The sequence below is a fragment of the Oratosquilla oratoria genome, chromosome 41, assembly GCF_046742065.1.
Source record: "Oratosquilla oratoria isolate Oo_2021 chromosome 41, ASM4674206v1, whole genome shotgun sequence".
Classification (NCBI taxonomy): domain Eukaryota; kingdom Metazoa; phylum Arthropoda; class Malacostraca; order Stomatopoda; family Squillidae; genus Oratosquilla; species Oratosquilla oratoria.
The window spans coordinates 8,406,742-8,421,741 of record NC_134817.1 but is presented as its reverse complement, the minus strand read 5'-3'; the positions used below and the strand labels follow the sequence as shown (position 1 = coordinate 8,421,741).

Sequence of the window (15,000 nt, the reverse complement as noted above, 5' to 3'; positions counted from 1 at the left end):
TCTCTTTTCACACTGTACATAGTGAGGATGATTTATATATGTTCTAGTTTCATACTGTATATAATCCATGCAGCCCATCAACTTTTTCAATTCTTCCAGTTGAATGAAACCGTCTGGTGTTAAATAGAATAGAGTATCTAAATATTGAGGGAACTCATTACAATCATCCGTTTGTTTAACTTTCTTCTGAGTCTGCAGCAGTTGGTTCATAGCTCATCATCGTCATCAGAGGCTGTGTTATGCGTCATTTTACATGCAGGTGGCACATATACGTCATGACTTCACTCAGCTGGTTGATACGTTACCATAAACAGATGGCTCATACATTATGGTTATGTACAGCTGGCTCACGTTTCATAACCCTACACAGGTGGCTCACAACGCGTCATCATGACACGTACTATATCATACGCGTTAATACTATACGCTCCATTATTACGTGGAGCTATAATGGAGAATAGTTGTGGACGGATAATTCTGTGATGTATGAGGGGGAGTGGGTGGGGGATGGGGTGTGAGGGAGTATGTATGAGAAATAAATTGACGCAGCCCGAAGGGATTTCTCCCCGTTTTCTCCTTTTCTGCAGGAGGGGACGGAGAGGTGGGGTCGCCGATTTAATGAAGCGGCCTTGCTGTGGATGTGCTGTGTCTTGCGACACTGCTTCTGACCCAGGGCAGTGGACAAGATGCAGGGATGACCCGTCATCCAGGAGGTGCCAAGATAAGAGGGAAGAGGGTAGAGGGGAGTGGAGTATTTAGGGGATGGAATGGGTGGGAGTGGTTTCTATGCACTTGTTTTTTGGCTACCTCCCATGTAAGGTGGGAAAAAGCCTTTGTACCTCCTACACGCCTCTGTCGTGATTATTGGGGGGTTGCCAGATGCTAAATAAGTTCGCGAGACGAGTCGTAGTGATTGAGGACAAAACAAGATAATGGAGTCAGGCGGTATTCGTTAGGTTGCCTAGCAGTACCACACGACGTGTAGTGGTGGCAGCGACTGACGAGGTGTGGTGTTAATGCGTGAGGGCGTGGGAGGCGAGGGTGTGGTGGGCGTGCAGATTTGAAAGGATGTCGGGGCGTGGACTATAGAGACACGTGATACGTGTGACCTTATTTTTTATTTTTTCTTATTTGTCTATTTATTTATTTATTAATCTATTTATTTATTCGTTGATTCTTTTATTCGTTTATTCATTTATTCATTTATTCATTTACTCATTTATTCATTTATTCATTCATTTATTTCATTTTATTCTATTTATTTATTTGTTTATTCGTTTATTTTATTTAATTTATTTACTTATTTATTCTTTTCTTTCCTTTTATTTTATTCTATTCTATTCTATTCTATTCTATTTTATTATTATTATTTTTTTGTGTGTGTGTTGCGGGGCTGGTAATACATGATCACAGGAGACCGAGTCCGCTGTATGCCACTATTGCAGTGACGATATTCGGAGGAGGCTCAGGTTCTCTCGGAAGGGTCTGAGGTGAACGGCCGTTGTGGGACATTACTCAGAATGAATGCCCTTCCTAACCTCTGCGTCGTGGCTAGGATTCGAACAAACGCCCGATACCCCCAGGCGGTTACCAGACACGCGTGGTACCACTGAGACATCAAAGTCTCATGAGGCTTGTGTGGCAGAGGATGGGATGGCCTTATAGTGTGGTACAAGTCGCCCGAAGCCGTGAGATGTTGTGTTAGTGTGATGTGTGCTATTTTTTTTTTTTATTATAAATGAAGGTGTAGATGTGACACGCAAAAGACCTCAAACCCGTCCATCCTTCTCACCATATTACACAAGCCCAACCGACTGAAATAGATAATGTTATACTAAATCATTTGCATCAGTAGGACACATGTCCTTACAACAACACATACACAAAACAACACTTCAAGGCTGACCTTCAAACCACATACTCAACCTGATTTCCCCAGCCACCAGCCACACCCAGAAACCATCCACGAATACCAAGAACCACATTGACTGCGTTCAGGCATCATTAAAAAAAAAAAAAAAAAAAAAAAAAAAAAAAAAATCAACATAAAATAGGCATGGCTGCGGACTCGACTTGTCCTAGATACAATCCCCACACAGAAGGTAGAGAACACCTCATTTTACACAGCCTGACTCTCGAGTGATTTGTGGTCCAATCCGATGGCCGTTGGGTCTCCTGCGAGAGATACTTAGGCCGGCGGACTGATTGATTGATGTGATATATATAATGGGATAGGCTATGTAATGTTAAGCAAACATTGACTATGTACAATGAGCTCAGAAGAATATAGGTATTTCGTGGTAGGGCGGAGAACGGTATTTCATCATTAGTGTGGTATGTGAACATTTGAAAATGACAAAGGATTACAAAGGCGGAGCATGCCGATAGGAGACCTTTTGGTCCATGTCTTCCTTGCAACTGTGGAAAGAAAGCATGGGAACGTTGCGAATACGGACATGCACATCGTCAGACATAGACAGACAGACCGAGCAGCCTTTTAGTGTACCCACTCTTTTTCATTTGCATTAAATCTAGATGACAAATTATTATAACTGTAGTAAATAGGCACACCAGCCTTAGCTAGAGATCCTGCCCTAAACTTTCTGATATCGACTAGCATTAACCATAAAAATTGTAAATTACGCCGTCCCAACGAAGGGACCAACTGACAGCTGTGAAAGGATGTTAGAAGGGCATGCCGTAGGGGAAAGAACATTGTCAAAATAATGAATAATCTCTTATCCCTCACAGTCTATACTTCTTTGCCACATAAGGGATATCACTCAGCAGAACAGAGTCTTCAAGCATCAACCAAAGTAATAGGATGTATTCCAGTTTGAATGAGTTTATCATTTTTTTGCTACTTCAGAGCACCCAGGTGAACAGAATAGTTTGACGTTAACTAGACTACAATTAGAAGTATCTTTCTGTACGGAAGGTGTTGATCGAGGTGAACCGCTTTTCTACTGAAGGGGTATCGCAGGTGTCACAGAGATGAATGTACCAAAAGACTTCTACCCGCCTATAAAGGAGGTATACAGCCAAAGCAAGCACCCAGCCTCCATTCGTCACACATCCATCCAATACATTTTTTTTTTTTTTTTTTTTTTTTAATCTTAAACGGCTGGCGTGGAACAGAATAAGTAAAAGAGTACCTGTCAGTAGGGGGAAGGGTCAATTGAGACAAATTGAACTTCCTCACGACGGGTGAAAATATTGTCTGGTAGCAACCAAATTGAAACTAAGTACTTCTTGGAATGGGTGGTTTGTGTCGCGATAGGTATAGCTTTCGTGTTACTGGAAAGGAACACAGAAATCTTCTGGTATCACTCAGAATGAAATAGGCAGCTATCAATTCAAAAGGAGTTTGATATTCGTAAGGTGGAATGGGCGGGGGGTGGGGGGTGAGGTAGTATGTGTGAACAAAATTTGACGCAGCCCGGAGGGATTTCTCCCCGTCCTCTCCTTTTATGCAATGGGGGAACGGAGAAGGGGGCCCGCCGATTTAATGAAGCGGCCTTGCTGTGGATGTGCTGTGTCTTGCGACACTGCTTCTGACCCAGGGCAGTGGACAAGGTGCAGGGATGACCCGTCATCCTGGAGGTGCTCAGATAAGAGGGAGGGTGGAGGGGTGTGGAGTGTATTCAGGGATGGAATGGGTGGAAATGATTTTATGTCTTTCCCTTTTTGGCTACCTCCCTTGTAAGGGGGAAAAACCTTGGTATATGTATGTACTTTCCTAATTTAGAACTCATCTGTATTGTTTACAACTGGCATTTTTCTCACGATGATGATGTTTCAATTAAGCTTTACATGTAGACGTACCCTCAGAGGTAATTAAGGTTTCACAACCCAAGTTGCGGTCGCTTCTGTTGTTGTTCTAGTTTGTTGCACAGTCTCAATGGATTTTCTTCATCTGAAACCTAACGAGACTATAAATAATTTCATATAAATGTAACCGTCTCCTGGCAACTTAAGATTGTACAGCTGGTTGTCATTAGTCGCTGCGTCTGCACGCGTAGATCTGTATTATGGCGGAGTGATGCACCTCAATGGAAGTTATAAATGAAAAAAATATATATATATATATAAATGAGTATAAAAAACTCCAATTAACTCCATTTGATGTATATTTTTGTGGTAATGGAAGGTTCGGCTGCAAATTATCTTGACCTACTACTACTACTCCTTTTATTATCAGTATTTCTGTTCTTCACCCATTCTCTTCATGGACCCAAATCATCCCGATGTTCTTTTATCAAGGCTAGCTTCCAGCTTCTTTCCATCTCCGCTATTCTCATTTCCTTATTTCTCAGACTGTCCATCATCGTATCATCCACCATACGTCTCAAACTCGTTTAAATTTCTTCTTTTCTGCTTCCATCGCATTTCAAGTGTCTGCCCCGTAAATTGTCCGAGGCGCAATCACCCTTTCATATCGTCCTCTCTTTGCGACCATCGTCAGATACGTATTTTTCATGACAGTTTATATTCCCTTAAAACATTTACTTTCTTCCCTCATTCTACAGTTTACCTCCATATCCACTCATCCATTCCCTGCCACATGTAAACTTACATACATATACCAAAGGCTTTTTCCCTCTACACGGGGGGTAGCCAAAAAGAAAAAGGCATAGGAACCACTCCCACCCATTCCATTTCCTATATATTCCACTCCCCTCCACCCTCCTCAAACTATCCACCTTCAACTCACTGCCACCCTCACTCTTTGTATATCTCATCAATTTACATCTATCCACATTTATGTTCATCTTCCTCCAACTCACTGTTACTTTCACCCCATTACCTTACTTTTCCCAACATTTATTTTCAAATATCTCCTATTACATACTTTTCTAAACTCCAACATTAAACTATTTTAGGCTCTCTTTTGACCCAGCCATAAACGTAGTGTCATCCGCAAACAACAACTGGCTCACCTCCCACTTCCCTTCACTCTCACTATAGTCAGCGCAACGAGAAATGACCACTAAGGCGTGGCTAGGAGATTTCCCGGTGTTGCCACATGGGCATCCATGGCGAGAACGTGCGTGTGGATGTAATGTTTTCTGAATGCAGTGTGAGGGGGGCGGGGCCAGAGATTAGATGTAGCGGCAACGTCGCTCTCTCTTCCTCATATGCCATGTCTAGACTCGAGGAAATGAAACCTTTGTATAGAAAACATTGCTTTGATTTTTACTTCAGTGGTGGTGTGTGACAAAAAATTATAATATAATTATATGTGGCAACATTATAAAATCATAAAATAGAATTATAAAATAAAATAAAATTATGAAATAATTATATGTGGCACCACAGGGGGACTCCCAGTGCTCCGCCCTAACGGCCATTTCTCAATGTAACGGGTATAACCATCTCCAATCGCCTGCTCATTACCAATGCATGTAATCACTCCATCCAACACGGTGAACAACTATGGTGACATAACACAACCCTAATGTAGCCCCACCTTCACCAAAACAATTAATTCTTACCATTCAGAAACCTAACACAAACTCTCCTACCCATGTAGTGGCATCTGAGTGCTCTCCTCGTCCATACCATGACGCCTACGTAGGCACAAGTGGGTATATGAGGATGATGGAGTCGATGTCTTGATTATATTTATTTTGTAGTTATAGCTGAGTGACCCCTAAATTCTGTGAACTGTTTTGATCACGTTTTCTGTGTTTATTACCGAGAGAGAAAGAGAACGAGTAATACAGCGTTGACTTTATATTTTATGACGCGAGGAGTGTGATGCATCGTACAATAGGCATCCGATACTGCGCGCGAAAATTTGACCCGTATTGAAGAAGTTAACAGCTTTCCCCCTATCCTATATGTCTGGAATATCTCCCACAATGCTTTACTGTCGACCCTGTCATAAGCCTTTTCCAATAACCCTCTAAAAAATGCATTTTGCCAACAACTCGCATATCTGGCTTACCACAATAATTGGATTCATGTATCCTCTACCTATCCTAAACTCACGGTCTTCCTTCTCAGTCGCTCCCTCTATTCCTCACCTAATCCTCTCAGTTAACACCTTCCCATATGCTTTACCAACTACTTTCAACAAACTTACCCTTTGTTCCTATTGGGGAACATATTAAGGATATGTGTTGCAAATAGGAATAAGCATATTATATGTAATAGAAGATGGGAACCACGCTCTATGGTCGGGGGGTCCCGTTCAGAATGACAGTGTACTTTCATCGTCTGTGGAGATGTGGACACGTGTTGTGGATAGTATGATACCATTTTCTGAATCATGTTTTATTGTGTTTGAGTTTCCTTGTCTGTCTGTCTGTCTGTCTGTCTCTGTCTACTTGTCTGTCTTTTCTAAAAGGAGCATTCAAAATCTTAGTTTAAAACCTGACCAAACTTGGTGGGAAAATTACACACACACACACACACACACAAAAGGCAGATTGTAGAAAAAATTATCTCACATTGTTTGGAAAGGTTTCAATATTGTTGGCGATTAAATTTTATTCAAAAGTGCGTTTTGGGTCAATTTCGTTACGTCTTGATTTTATTCTTGCGGAATGATCTTTTCATATTGTAAAAGTGTCCATTTTTAACATTTGAAGGTTCTTGTATATGAATTATGCAACGCTCCTTTATGTGACCTTTTTTTTTTCTTAAATTAAAAATATAATGAGATGTTCAGAAAACTAACATTCAAATTATTCATTAGCTTTCCCTGCCCCTTTATATTAGATCTTAAAAAAGTAATTCACACATACGTATATGTATACATACATACATACATACATACATACATACATACATACATACATACATACATACATACATACATACATACATACATACATACATACATACGCATTTGTATGTATGTATATATGTATTTCCATTAACTATGTACTTTTTGCACTGAAGATGTAATATACGAAAGCGCTCTGCTTCGTTAGTTTCTTTTTCCAAGTGGTCTACTTTGCATAAGTGAACACACGTACCCGTATTCCTATTAGCATACATACATACATATATACATGCATACATACGTACGTAAGCATTTGTATGTATGTATGTATATATGTATTTCCATTAACTATGTACTTTTTGCACTGAAGATGTAATATACGAAAGCGCTCTGCTTCGTTTGTTTCTTTTTCCAAGTGGTCTACTTTGCATAAGTGCACAAACGTACCCGTATTCCTATTAGCATACATACATACATACATACATACATACATACATGCATACATACATACATACATACATACATACATACAAACAAACTTTGAAGTGATTTCTGGACCGCGTCACATATCTGACCTGACTTTTCTTTCCATGACCTTGTTGCAGTTGGAGATCGTATACGAGCGAGGGTACGGCCCCCACTACAGCGTGGCCATCCACTCTGTGGAGATCGTCGACTCGTACTGCGATCAGGTCGACGTGCAAAAAGTTCTCTCCTTCGCTTGCGACTTCGACACTTCCTTTTGCGGCTGGAGAAACACACACACAGACCACTTCAACTGGATGGTCACCAAGGAAGGTGGTGAGTTGGACTGAAGGTTTTGTTGACTGATTTTTTTGTCCTTTTTAGGGGGTTTTACATTTGCAAGTAATCGTGTTATAATGATAATTGCAATACCATTGACGTTGTCGGTGACAGTAAGTGTCAAAGACGATGACGTTGTCAATCACAAAAACAGTGTTATAGATAATGTCAGTGATCGTGATACTGACACAGGGACGCGACGTTACAATGGTAATGATACATCGACACGATGACATATCAACACAGTAACAACAACTCATAACAGCGTAACAAGAACCATAATTATGACAGTGATGTTGCTGCCACTGGAGGTGATAGTGATGATGATAGTTGATGATACAGCTTAATGCACGGTAAGCGTTTTATGCAACTTCCCATACACCGATGTTGGTAATTTTCTGTCTACCTACATGATTTAAGTATGTGGGACCTTGAATTAGACTTTCAAGTAACTCAGGGTTGAAGTTCATGTGAGGCTTCTTACATGGCTGAAGAATAATATATAAATAATTTTGTTCTTGGTTTGAAGTAAATTGGGCAATTCTTAACATGTGACCTTGATCCTGAACTAATTATTTCTAAAATTAAACGGGTTCATATAGGGACTATTGCTCACAATTAAAAAAAATCGGTTGTTTAAGTCGTTTTGCTTAATGTTGCAAGCCAACACACGCGTTCAGAAATAAAAGGAAAAATCTCTCACGGATGTCATCCGGTCGAGATAATAGAAGATATGAAAAGTAGAATAAAGATAAAAAAGAAATAAAAACCAAACTTTCCGAATACTTGTTGTTGATTATTGATTAAAAATACACATGTGATACCAAAAAAGAATTGCGGCATTTTGGAACGCCGTGGAACGCAACGAGTACAAGAATTTGTCGAGTATATAAAATTTTATTTCATTGGACATGATTACAATCACTGCAAACAGAGCACATCAACTTAAAGCGTTCAGCATTAAAAGCATTTTAAGTGAGATGGATGAGATGACTGGTAGACTGCTCTTCCTGCATGGAACGATAAGTTACAATACAACTTCTGCTGTGTATCGCAAGGGGAAAAGATTTCCATATAAGAAATGACAACAAAATCCATCGCTACGTTAGAATCTGCAGATCTTCAATGATCCTGAATTTTCTGCACGGGATATTTTTGGGGACTTTATGGATGAAAATATCACAGTCCACCTCTACATTTCCCCAAATTCTTTATTTATCAATCTACATTAGGAGGTTTGAGCATATATGTTGCTAATTGTACTGTACTAGTCACGGTAGCAAGGCAGCCAAGGTACTTTTATTTATAATTTGAAAAAAAAAAGTCGCAACAATTAATGGTGAAAATAGCGACGTGTTAACAGAAAGAATCCGAGCATAACGTCGCATTTGCCATAATTCGAAAGAAAGAAAAAAAAGAAAAAAAAAATCGCCACACGTAAAAGCAAAAATGGCGTAAATATGACTGGAAGCTCTCGACTCTGATCTCATTTGTGCCGAAGTAGAAGTTCTTTCCTCCAGGGATAACTTTTGGCAGCAAATCCTGTTTGTTCGAAAGGAAAACATGTTACCTTGCCATGGTAGACCAACTTCTTTACTCTCCTTTATCTGTCGTTATCTGGCTGAGCGGGTTAGGGCGTCGTCACTTGCGGCGAAGGGTCGAGGGGATGGCGGTTCGAATCCTGCCACCGGCGAAGTTGAACCAAGGGCATGGTTTATTAAATTCCACGCTACAAAGTCCTCTGTGAAAGGGTAAAGGGCAAGGCAGACTAACAAAGAGAAAGAACGAGTTTGACAGATAGACAGTCCGACAAAGAGTCCACCCGACGGACAAATGACACGACAGATAGACAGACGGCTCGATAAACAGATGATCCAATAGACAGACGACCTAACAGACGAAAGAAGTACGACAGATAGACAAATCGACAATCCGACAAACAGACAGACAAATACTCCAGCAAACAGACATATGGGCGGATTGACAGAGGGATAGACAGACAGACGGAGAAGAGAATGGATGAGATAGAGGAAGAAGAGAGAGTTAGAGAAAGGAGAGGTGAGAGGGAGAAAAGAGAGGAGGGGAGGAGGAGAAAAGAAAAGGAGGAAGAAAGAGAGAAAGGGGTGAGGAAAGGAAGGGAAAGAGAGAAAAGAGAAGGAAGAGGAGAGAGGGATGAGAGGGAAAAGAAGAGAGAGAGAGATGAGAGGGGGAGAAGGAGAAAAAGTAGTAAGGAAGAGGGAGAGAAGGAGGGTGAGAGAAGGAAGGAAAAGAGAAAGAGGAGAAGGAAGAGGAGAGAGTGAGGGGAGGAAAAAGGAGAGAGGAAAAGAAGAGGTGAAGGAGGGAGAGAAGGGGAGGGAAGAGGGAGAGAAGAGAAGAAACAGGACGAGAAGGGTAGGGGAGAGGTAGAGAAGAGGAGGAGAAAGGGAGAAAATGGTAGGGGAGAGGAGACAGAGAAACAAGGGAGGATGAGAGGAGAAATGGCTAAGGTAAAGAGAGAAAGAGAAAGAGAAGGATGGAAGGAAAGGGAATGAAGAAGAGAGAGGGGGAGATTGAGGGAGACAAAGCTAGATCAGATGGGAAAAAAGGAGGGGATGGAGAGAAAAGGAGAAATGATGGAAAAAGAAGGAGAAAGGGAAAAAGAGGGAGGGTGGGAGGAAGAGAGGGATGGAGAGTCCGGAAATGGAGAGAGAGAGAGAGAGAGAGAGAGAGAGAGAGAGAGAGAGAGAGAGGGTGAAAAGAAGGGGAGAGGAAGAGAAGAGGAAGGGAGAGGGAGGGGGGGGGAGGGCGAGACAGGAGAACCCTAAAATAGCCTAAACACATTCCACACGTGTTCTTGATGAACGTCCTAATCTCGTTTGTTTTGCAGGGAGTAACCCAGTTCGTGATAGCTTTCCCTTTCTGTTCCGAGTGTCCGCTTCGTTATTAACGCTGGCTACACCCCTTATGATGTTCTGTTCCTCTACACGGGCGCTACTCCAGTTGCCAAAGCGTCTATCGTCTTGGTCATTCCCTTTCGTGTGATGTGGCCCGTTTTGTCTTATTTCGGTTATAAAAACATAAGAACATAAGAATAAAGGAGACTGCAAGAGACCATAAGGCCTACACTAGGCAGCTCCGTATCCATCACCACCTGTCATCCCCATCCATAAAGTTGTCTAATCTTATCGCTTGGATATTCTGCGTACTTCCGTGACACTCCTTCAGTAGCGCGGGGGAGTAATTCTACTTGGCTCTCGATACTCCCTTGCTATTTAGAGACCTATTTGCTCTTGTGATTGTATCAGTTGGTCGTGATATTTACGTCTTGTTGGTGAGTGAGGGTTGCATTTTAATATTACTTTCGTTTATCCTAGCTCTCTGTTCATCTATCTACCTATCTACCCATCTATCGGTTTATTTGATTCACCCGCTTGTCTCCTCTCGACCGTTTCTTTATCTGTCTACCTGTTTATCAATGGGAACAGTAACGGGTACCTGTAATTGGTGTTCTTATAAGATGGACGTCAAAGAGAAACGTCTTCCTGTCTCCCGTCTTCAAAACCCGTCAACCCCCTCACCTCTACCTGGATGTGCAACCCTCGCGGGCTGATACTCGGTCCCCAGGTTAGGATAAAGACCTTTGGCAATTTCACATGTGTGTGTGTGTGTATGTGTGTGTGTGTGTGTGTGTGTGTGTGTGCGCGTAGGTGTGTGTGTGTGTGTAGAGTATTAAAAAGAAGGGTTTATAATGACGGTAAGATTTTATTTATTCTTCATTGTTGCCTGTGCTTGTTTCTCCATTAGTCTTCTCTCGAGCGAATATCGTCATAATTTGTTCATAATATAGCTAGTTTATAAAAAAAATCATTGCTCAGAGGTAAAAGAAAGAAAGAAAAATCGCCATAACGGGTTTGCTTGTGTGAATGAGATCGTATTATTCTCGCGAAAAGCGACGAAAGCCAAAAGTAAACGGTTTGACGTCATGATGACGTCACCACCACAAACACAAAGTTAAGTCTTCGCTAATGTTGGGAAGAGTTTATATAAAACTGCCCCCAACATGGTCTGTTTGACAGCAACGAAGGGCTTTCCAAATATTTTCCGTTCTCTGTGAATTTACCGGATTTGTCACAGTAATTCACGTTTCATCTTCTTTGCATAACTAAAACTAGGTTGTAACTAAGTTACTAGAAAATTGAAGAATGAAAGTTTTGTTTGTTTAGATATAATGTAGTTGTGAAAATGTAGAAGTGCGAAAGTTTTAAGTTCGCGGGATATAAAGTTCGCGGTATACACGAGTTGGTCATTTTAGTGTCTACATCCAACTTTAGGGCAAAAATTATTTTAGACAAAGATGCTTATGAATTAGAATATCATGTTGGGGTTTGCTCTCCTTGAAAAAACGATACTCTCTCTCTCTCTCTCTCTCTCTCTCTCTCTCTCTCTCTCTCTCTCTCTCTCTCTCTCTCTCTCTCTCTCTCTCTCTCTCTCACTCTATCTATCTGTGTCTATATATCTATCTTTCTATATCTGTCTCTATCTCTATTTCTATCTCGATCTATTTATCCACCTCGTTCTCTCTTTCTGTTTCTCTCACTCTCTATTTTTCTCTCTTTTCCTTCTCTCTGTTTTTCTCTCTATCTATCCATCTCTGCCTGTCTAACGCTCTTTCCCTCATACCATCTTTCTCTCTTTTCCTCCCTCATTATATTTCTCTCTCTCTCTCTCTCTCTCTCTCTCTCTCTCTCTTCCAAAGAAAGAACATGTCAAGAGGAGACCTTTTGGTCCATAACTAGGTCGAATGCGGAAAAAATAAAGAAGTAGATAAGTTGATAAAATGAACGAATAAACAATGACAAATAATGAATAGAGAAATGAAAATAATTCATGATAAACAATAACTAAATGAAAATAGATAGTAATAACTAGTTAAATGATAATAAAAAAATTAGTCATTACAGCACATTTCTTAGGTTATCTAAATGAATCTTAATATTTCGAACTGTACTACATTGCATTGCCTCTGCAGGAAGTATATTCCGGTCAATTACTACACGGTTGGCGAAGTTGTTTCTACCTGCTTCCAAATTAAATCTACTTACGGACAGTTTTCGACCATTATTTCTTGTCTGATTCGTATTCAGTGTGAAAAATTCGACACTTTTGATGTTGTCAATTCCCCTTAGAATCTTAAAAACCTGTATCATATCACCCCTGAATCTAGGTTTTTTTAGGGAAAATAAATTCATATGTTTTGGTCGATTTTCGTATGATTTGCTTCTGACATTTAGAATCTCTCTCTCTCTCTCTCTCTCTCTCTCTCTCTCTCTCTCTCTCTCTCTCTCTCTCTCTCTCTCTCTCTCTCTCTCTCTCTCTCTCTCTCTCTCTCTCTCTCTCTCTCTCTCTCTCTCTCTCTCTCTCTCTCTCTCTCTCTCTCTTTCTCTCTTTTTCTCTCTCTTTCTCTCTTTTTCTCTCTCTTTCTTTACTACTGTGATTGATATTTGATAACATTTCAATCTTGTTTTTTTCATTCCACCAGGTATCGTCGCCACCATGGGCCTGGGAGGCGTTGCCACGGTCACAGTCCCCGCCGCCAACAAGGGGCGCGGCCCCATCACTCCTCCTCCACCTCCTCCTCCTCCTCCATCTCCTCTATCGTCCTTCAAGGGCTCCTCAAAGAACAATAGACACAGTCCAAGAAGCCAGCAGATGGCGGATCTCGTCTCGCCACGTCTCCTGAAGGAGGCACTCTCGAGCAAGAGCAACGACCCACACTTGTGCCTGACCTTCCACTACCGCCTTATGGACGACACCTCCCAGCTTCACCTCCTTCTTATGATGGAGGACGAGGACGAGGAACCGAGCGAACAGGAGGATCGCAAGGGGAAGAAAGGGAAGGGGAAACCCCTGAAGAAGGCGAAGGCGAAGAACCACGGATCGGCTGGATTACACTCGGGGAAGCTGGGGACTTTGGGAAAGAAGTACCGGACGCTCTGGTCCCAAGGGAACGTGCAGAGTGAAACGTGGATGGAGTCTCAGGTCACCGTCAGGATGAAGGAGCTTCCTGATATCTTTCGGGTGAGTATTCTGTTAGAGATGATGCTGAACGTGTGCTTAGAAAGGGGGTTGGCGATACCAAACACTGTTTAAGAAGAGAGCCAAGCATAAGTATACGTGGGAAAAGATTGTGGACGGAAGGGTGGTCGGTAGGACATTAATGAACTGTATTGGTATCCAAAGGAAGGATAGGAAGAGTGCTGGACGTTCATGTTTCCATAGAAGAGAGTGGGTGAGTGTCAGATAATTTTTTAGTAAAAGAGAAATTGAGAGTGGAGGAAAAGAGCAGGAGAAAGAAAAGAGTAGGAGGTAGAGAAGTGTTGAGAGTTGATAAATTGAATGAGGAGGAAAAGGAGAAGTAACACCAGGGGTTGTTGAGGGATAGAGAGGAAGTAGGAATAAAAGAAGAATGGGTATGTTTTAAGGAGGAAGTAGCAAAATGTGCAATAGATGGTATGTGGAACGAGGGGGATGGGTGGAAATAGAAGGAAGGGTAGAGAATGGTGCGATGATGGGTTGAATGTAGTAAAAGAGAAGCGAGGGTGTGTGGATTGGTTGTAAAGTAGAATTAGGAAGAGGTTCCTGGAGATACATATCGGAAGGTGAAGGAGGCAAAGAGATTTTTTTTTTAAACAGAGGCAAAGAGGAGATCTTTTTTTTTAAACAGAAGCAAAATTAAGCTTTGGAAGGAAGTGGAGAAGGTTGGTTTAGGGAGTAGGGAAGGGAGAAAGCAAGAGATGGATGTGAGTGGAGAAAGGGCGTGAATGGACAACAAATCGATGGAATTTCTCCTCATCTTCTCTAATTTCGCATGACGAGACGAGGATGGGAGGAGGGAGGTAGTCATGTATATGAATAGATAGGGATATGCTTTGTCTTGCTGCGCTGCTTCCGACCCGGGAATTGTGACGGGGGCTGGGGATAACCCTTTAGCCACGAGGGCTTAAAATATGAGGGACATGGGTGATGGGTTTGGGTGGGATGCGTGGGGGCGGGTGCCTACCTTGGTTGGCTACCTCATTTGTAACACACCTTCAAACACTAACTTCAGACCACCAGGCAGGCATTTTGATCCAAACAAGTACAGATCAGTAGTGCAATAATACACAAAGTTTTCTAGATTCACATTTGTTCGAGTTCCTGTAATCCATCAGTGCGACAGACACTTTATGTAAATCAACTGTAAGATATTAGCTACACTACAGCCACTTGACATAGTTGTTATAAAGCTGTATATGGCTGTATGTGATTCATTGCGTTTATTCTACTTTAAACTATATGTAAACATCACCTCTTCCCCTACCTGTTGAGTACAGCTTCGATCCAGTCGGTAAGGAAACTGATGATATTGAAGACATTTGCGGTCGTCAGTAGATTCTCGTGTACTCTTATTTAGCTTTGTCCAGGTACATAACGGACAAACTAAA

The 15,000-nt window shown here is 41.5% G+C and overlaps 1 protein-coding gene across 4 annotated transcripts in view; it reads left to right on the top strand.

The window, feature by feature from the left end:
- Positions 1–15,000, top strand: part of LOC143020942 (uncharacterized) — a 137,806-nt gene that overhangs the window by 63,697 nt on the left and 59,109 nt on the right. For all 4 annotated transcript variants that reach the window (XM_076177934.1, XM_076177933.1, XM_076177931.1 and 1 more), the window contains exons 15-16: positions 7,339–7,534; positions 13,056–13,594. In XM_076177934.1, the coding sequence (XP_076034049.1) occupies positions 7,339–7,534; positions 13,056–13,594 (735 nt within the window). The remainder of the gene's footprint in view (positions 1–7,338; positions 7,535–13,055; positions 13,595–15,000) is intronic.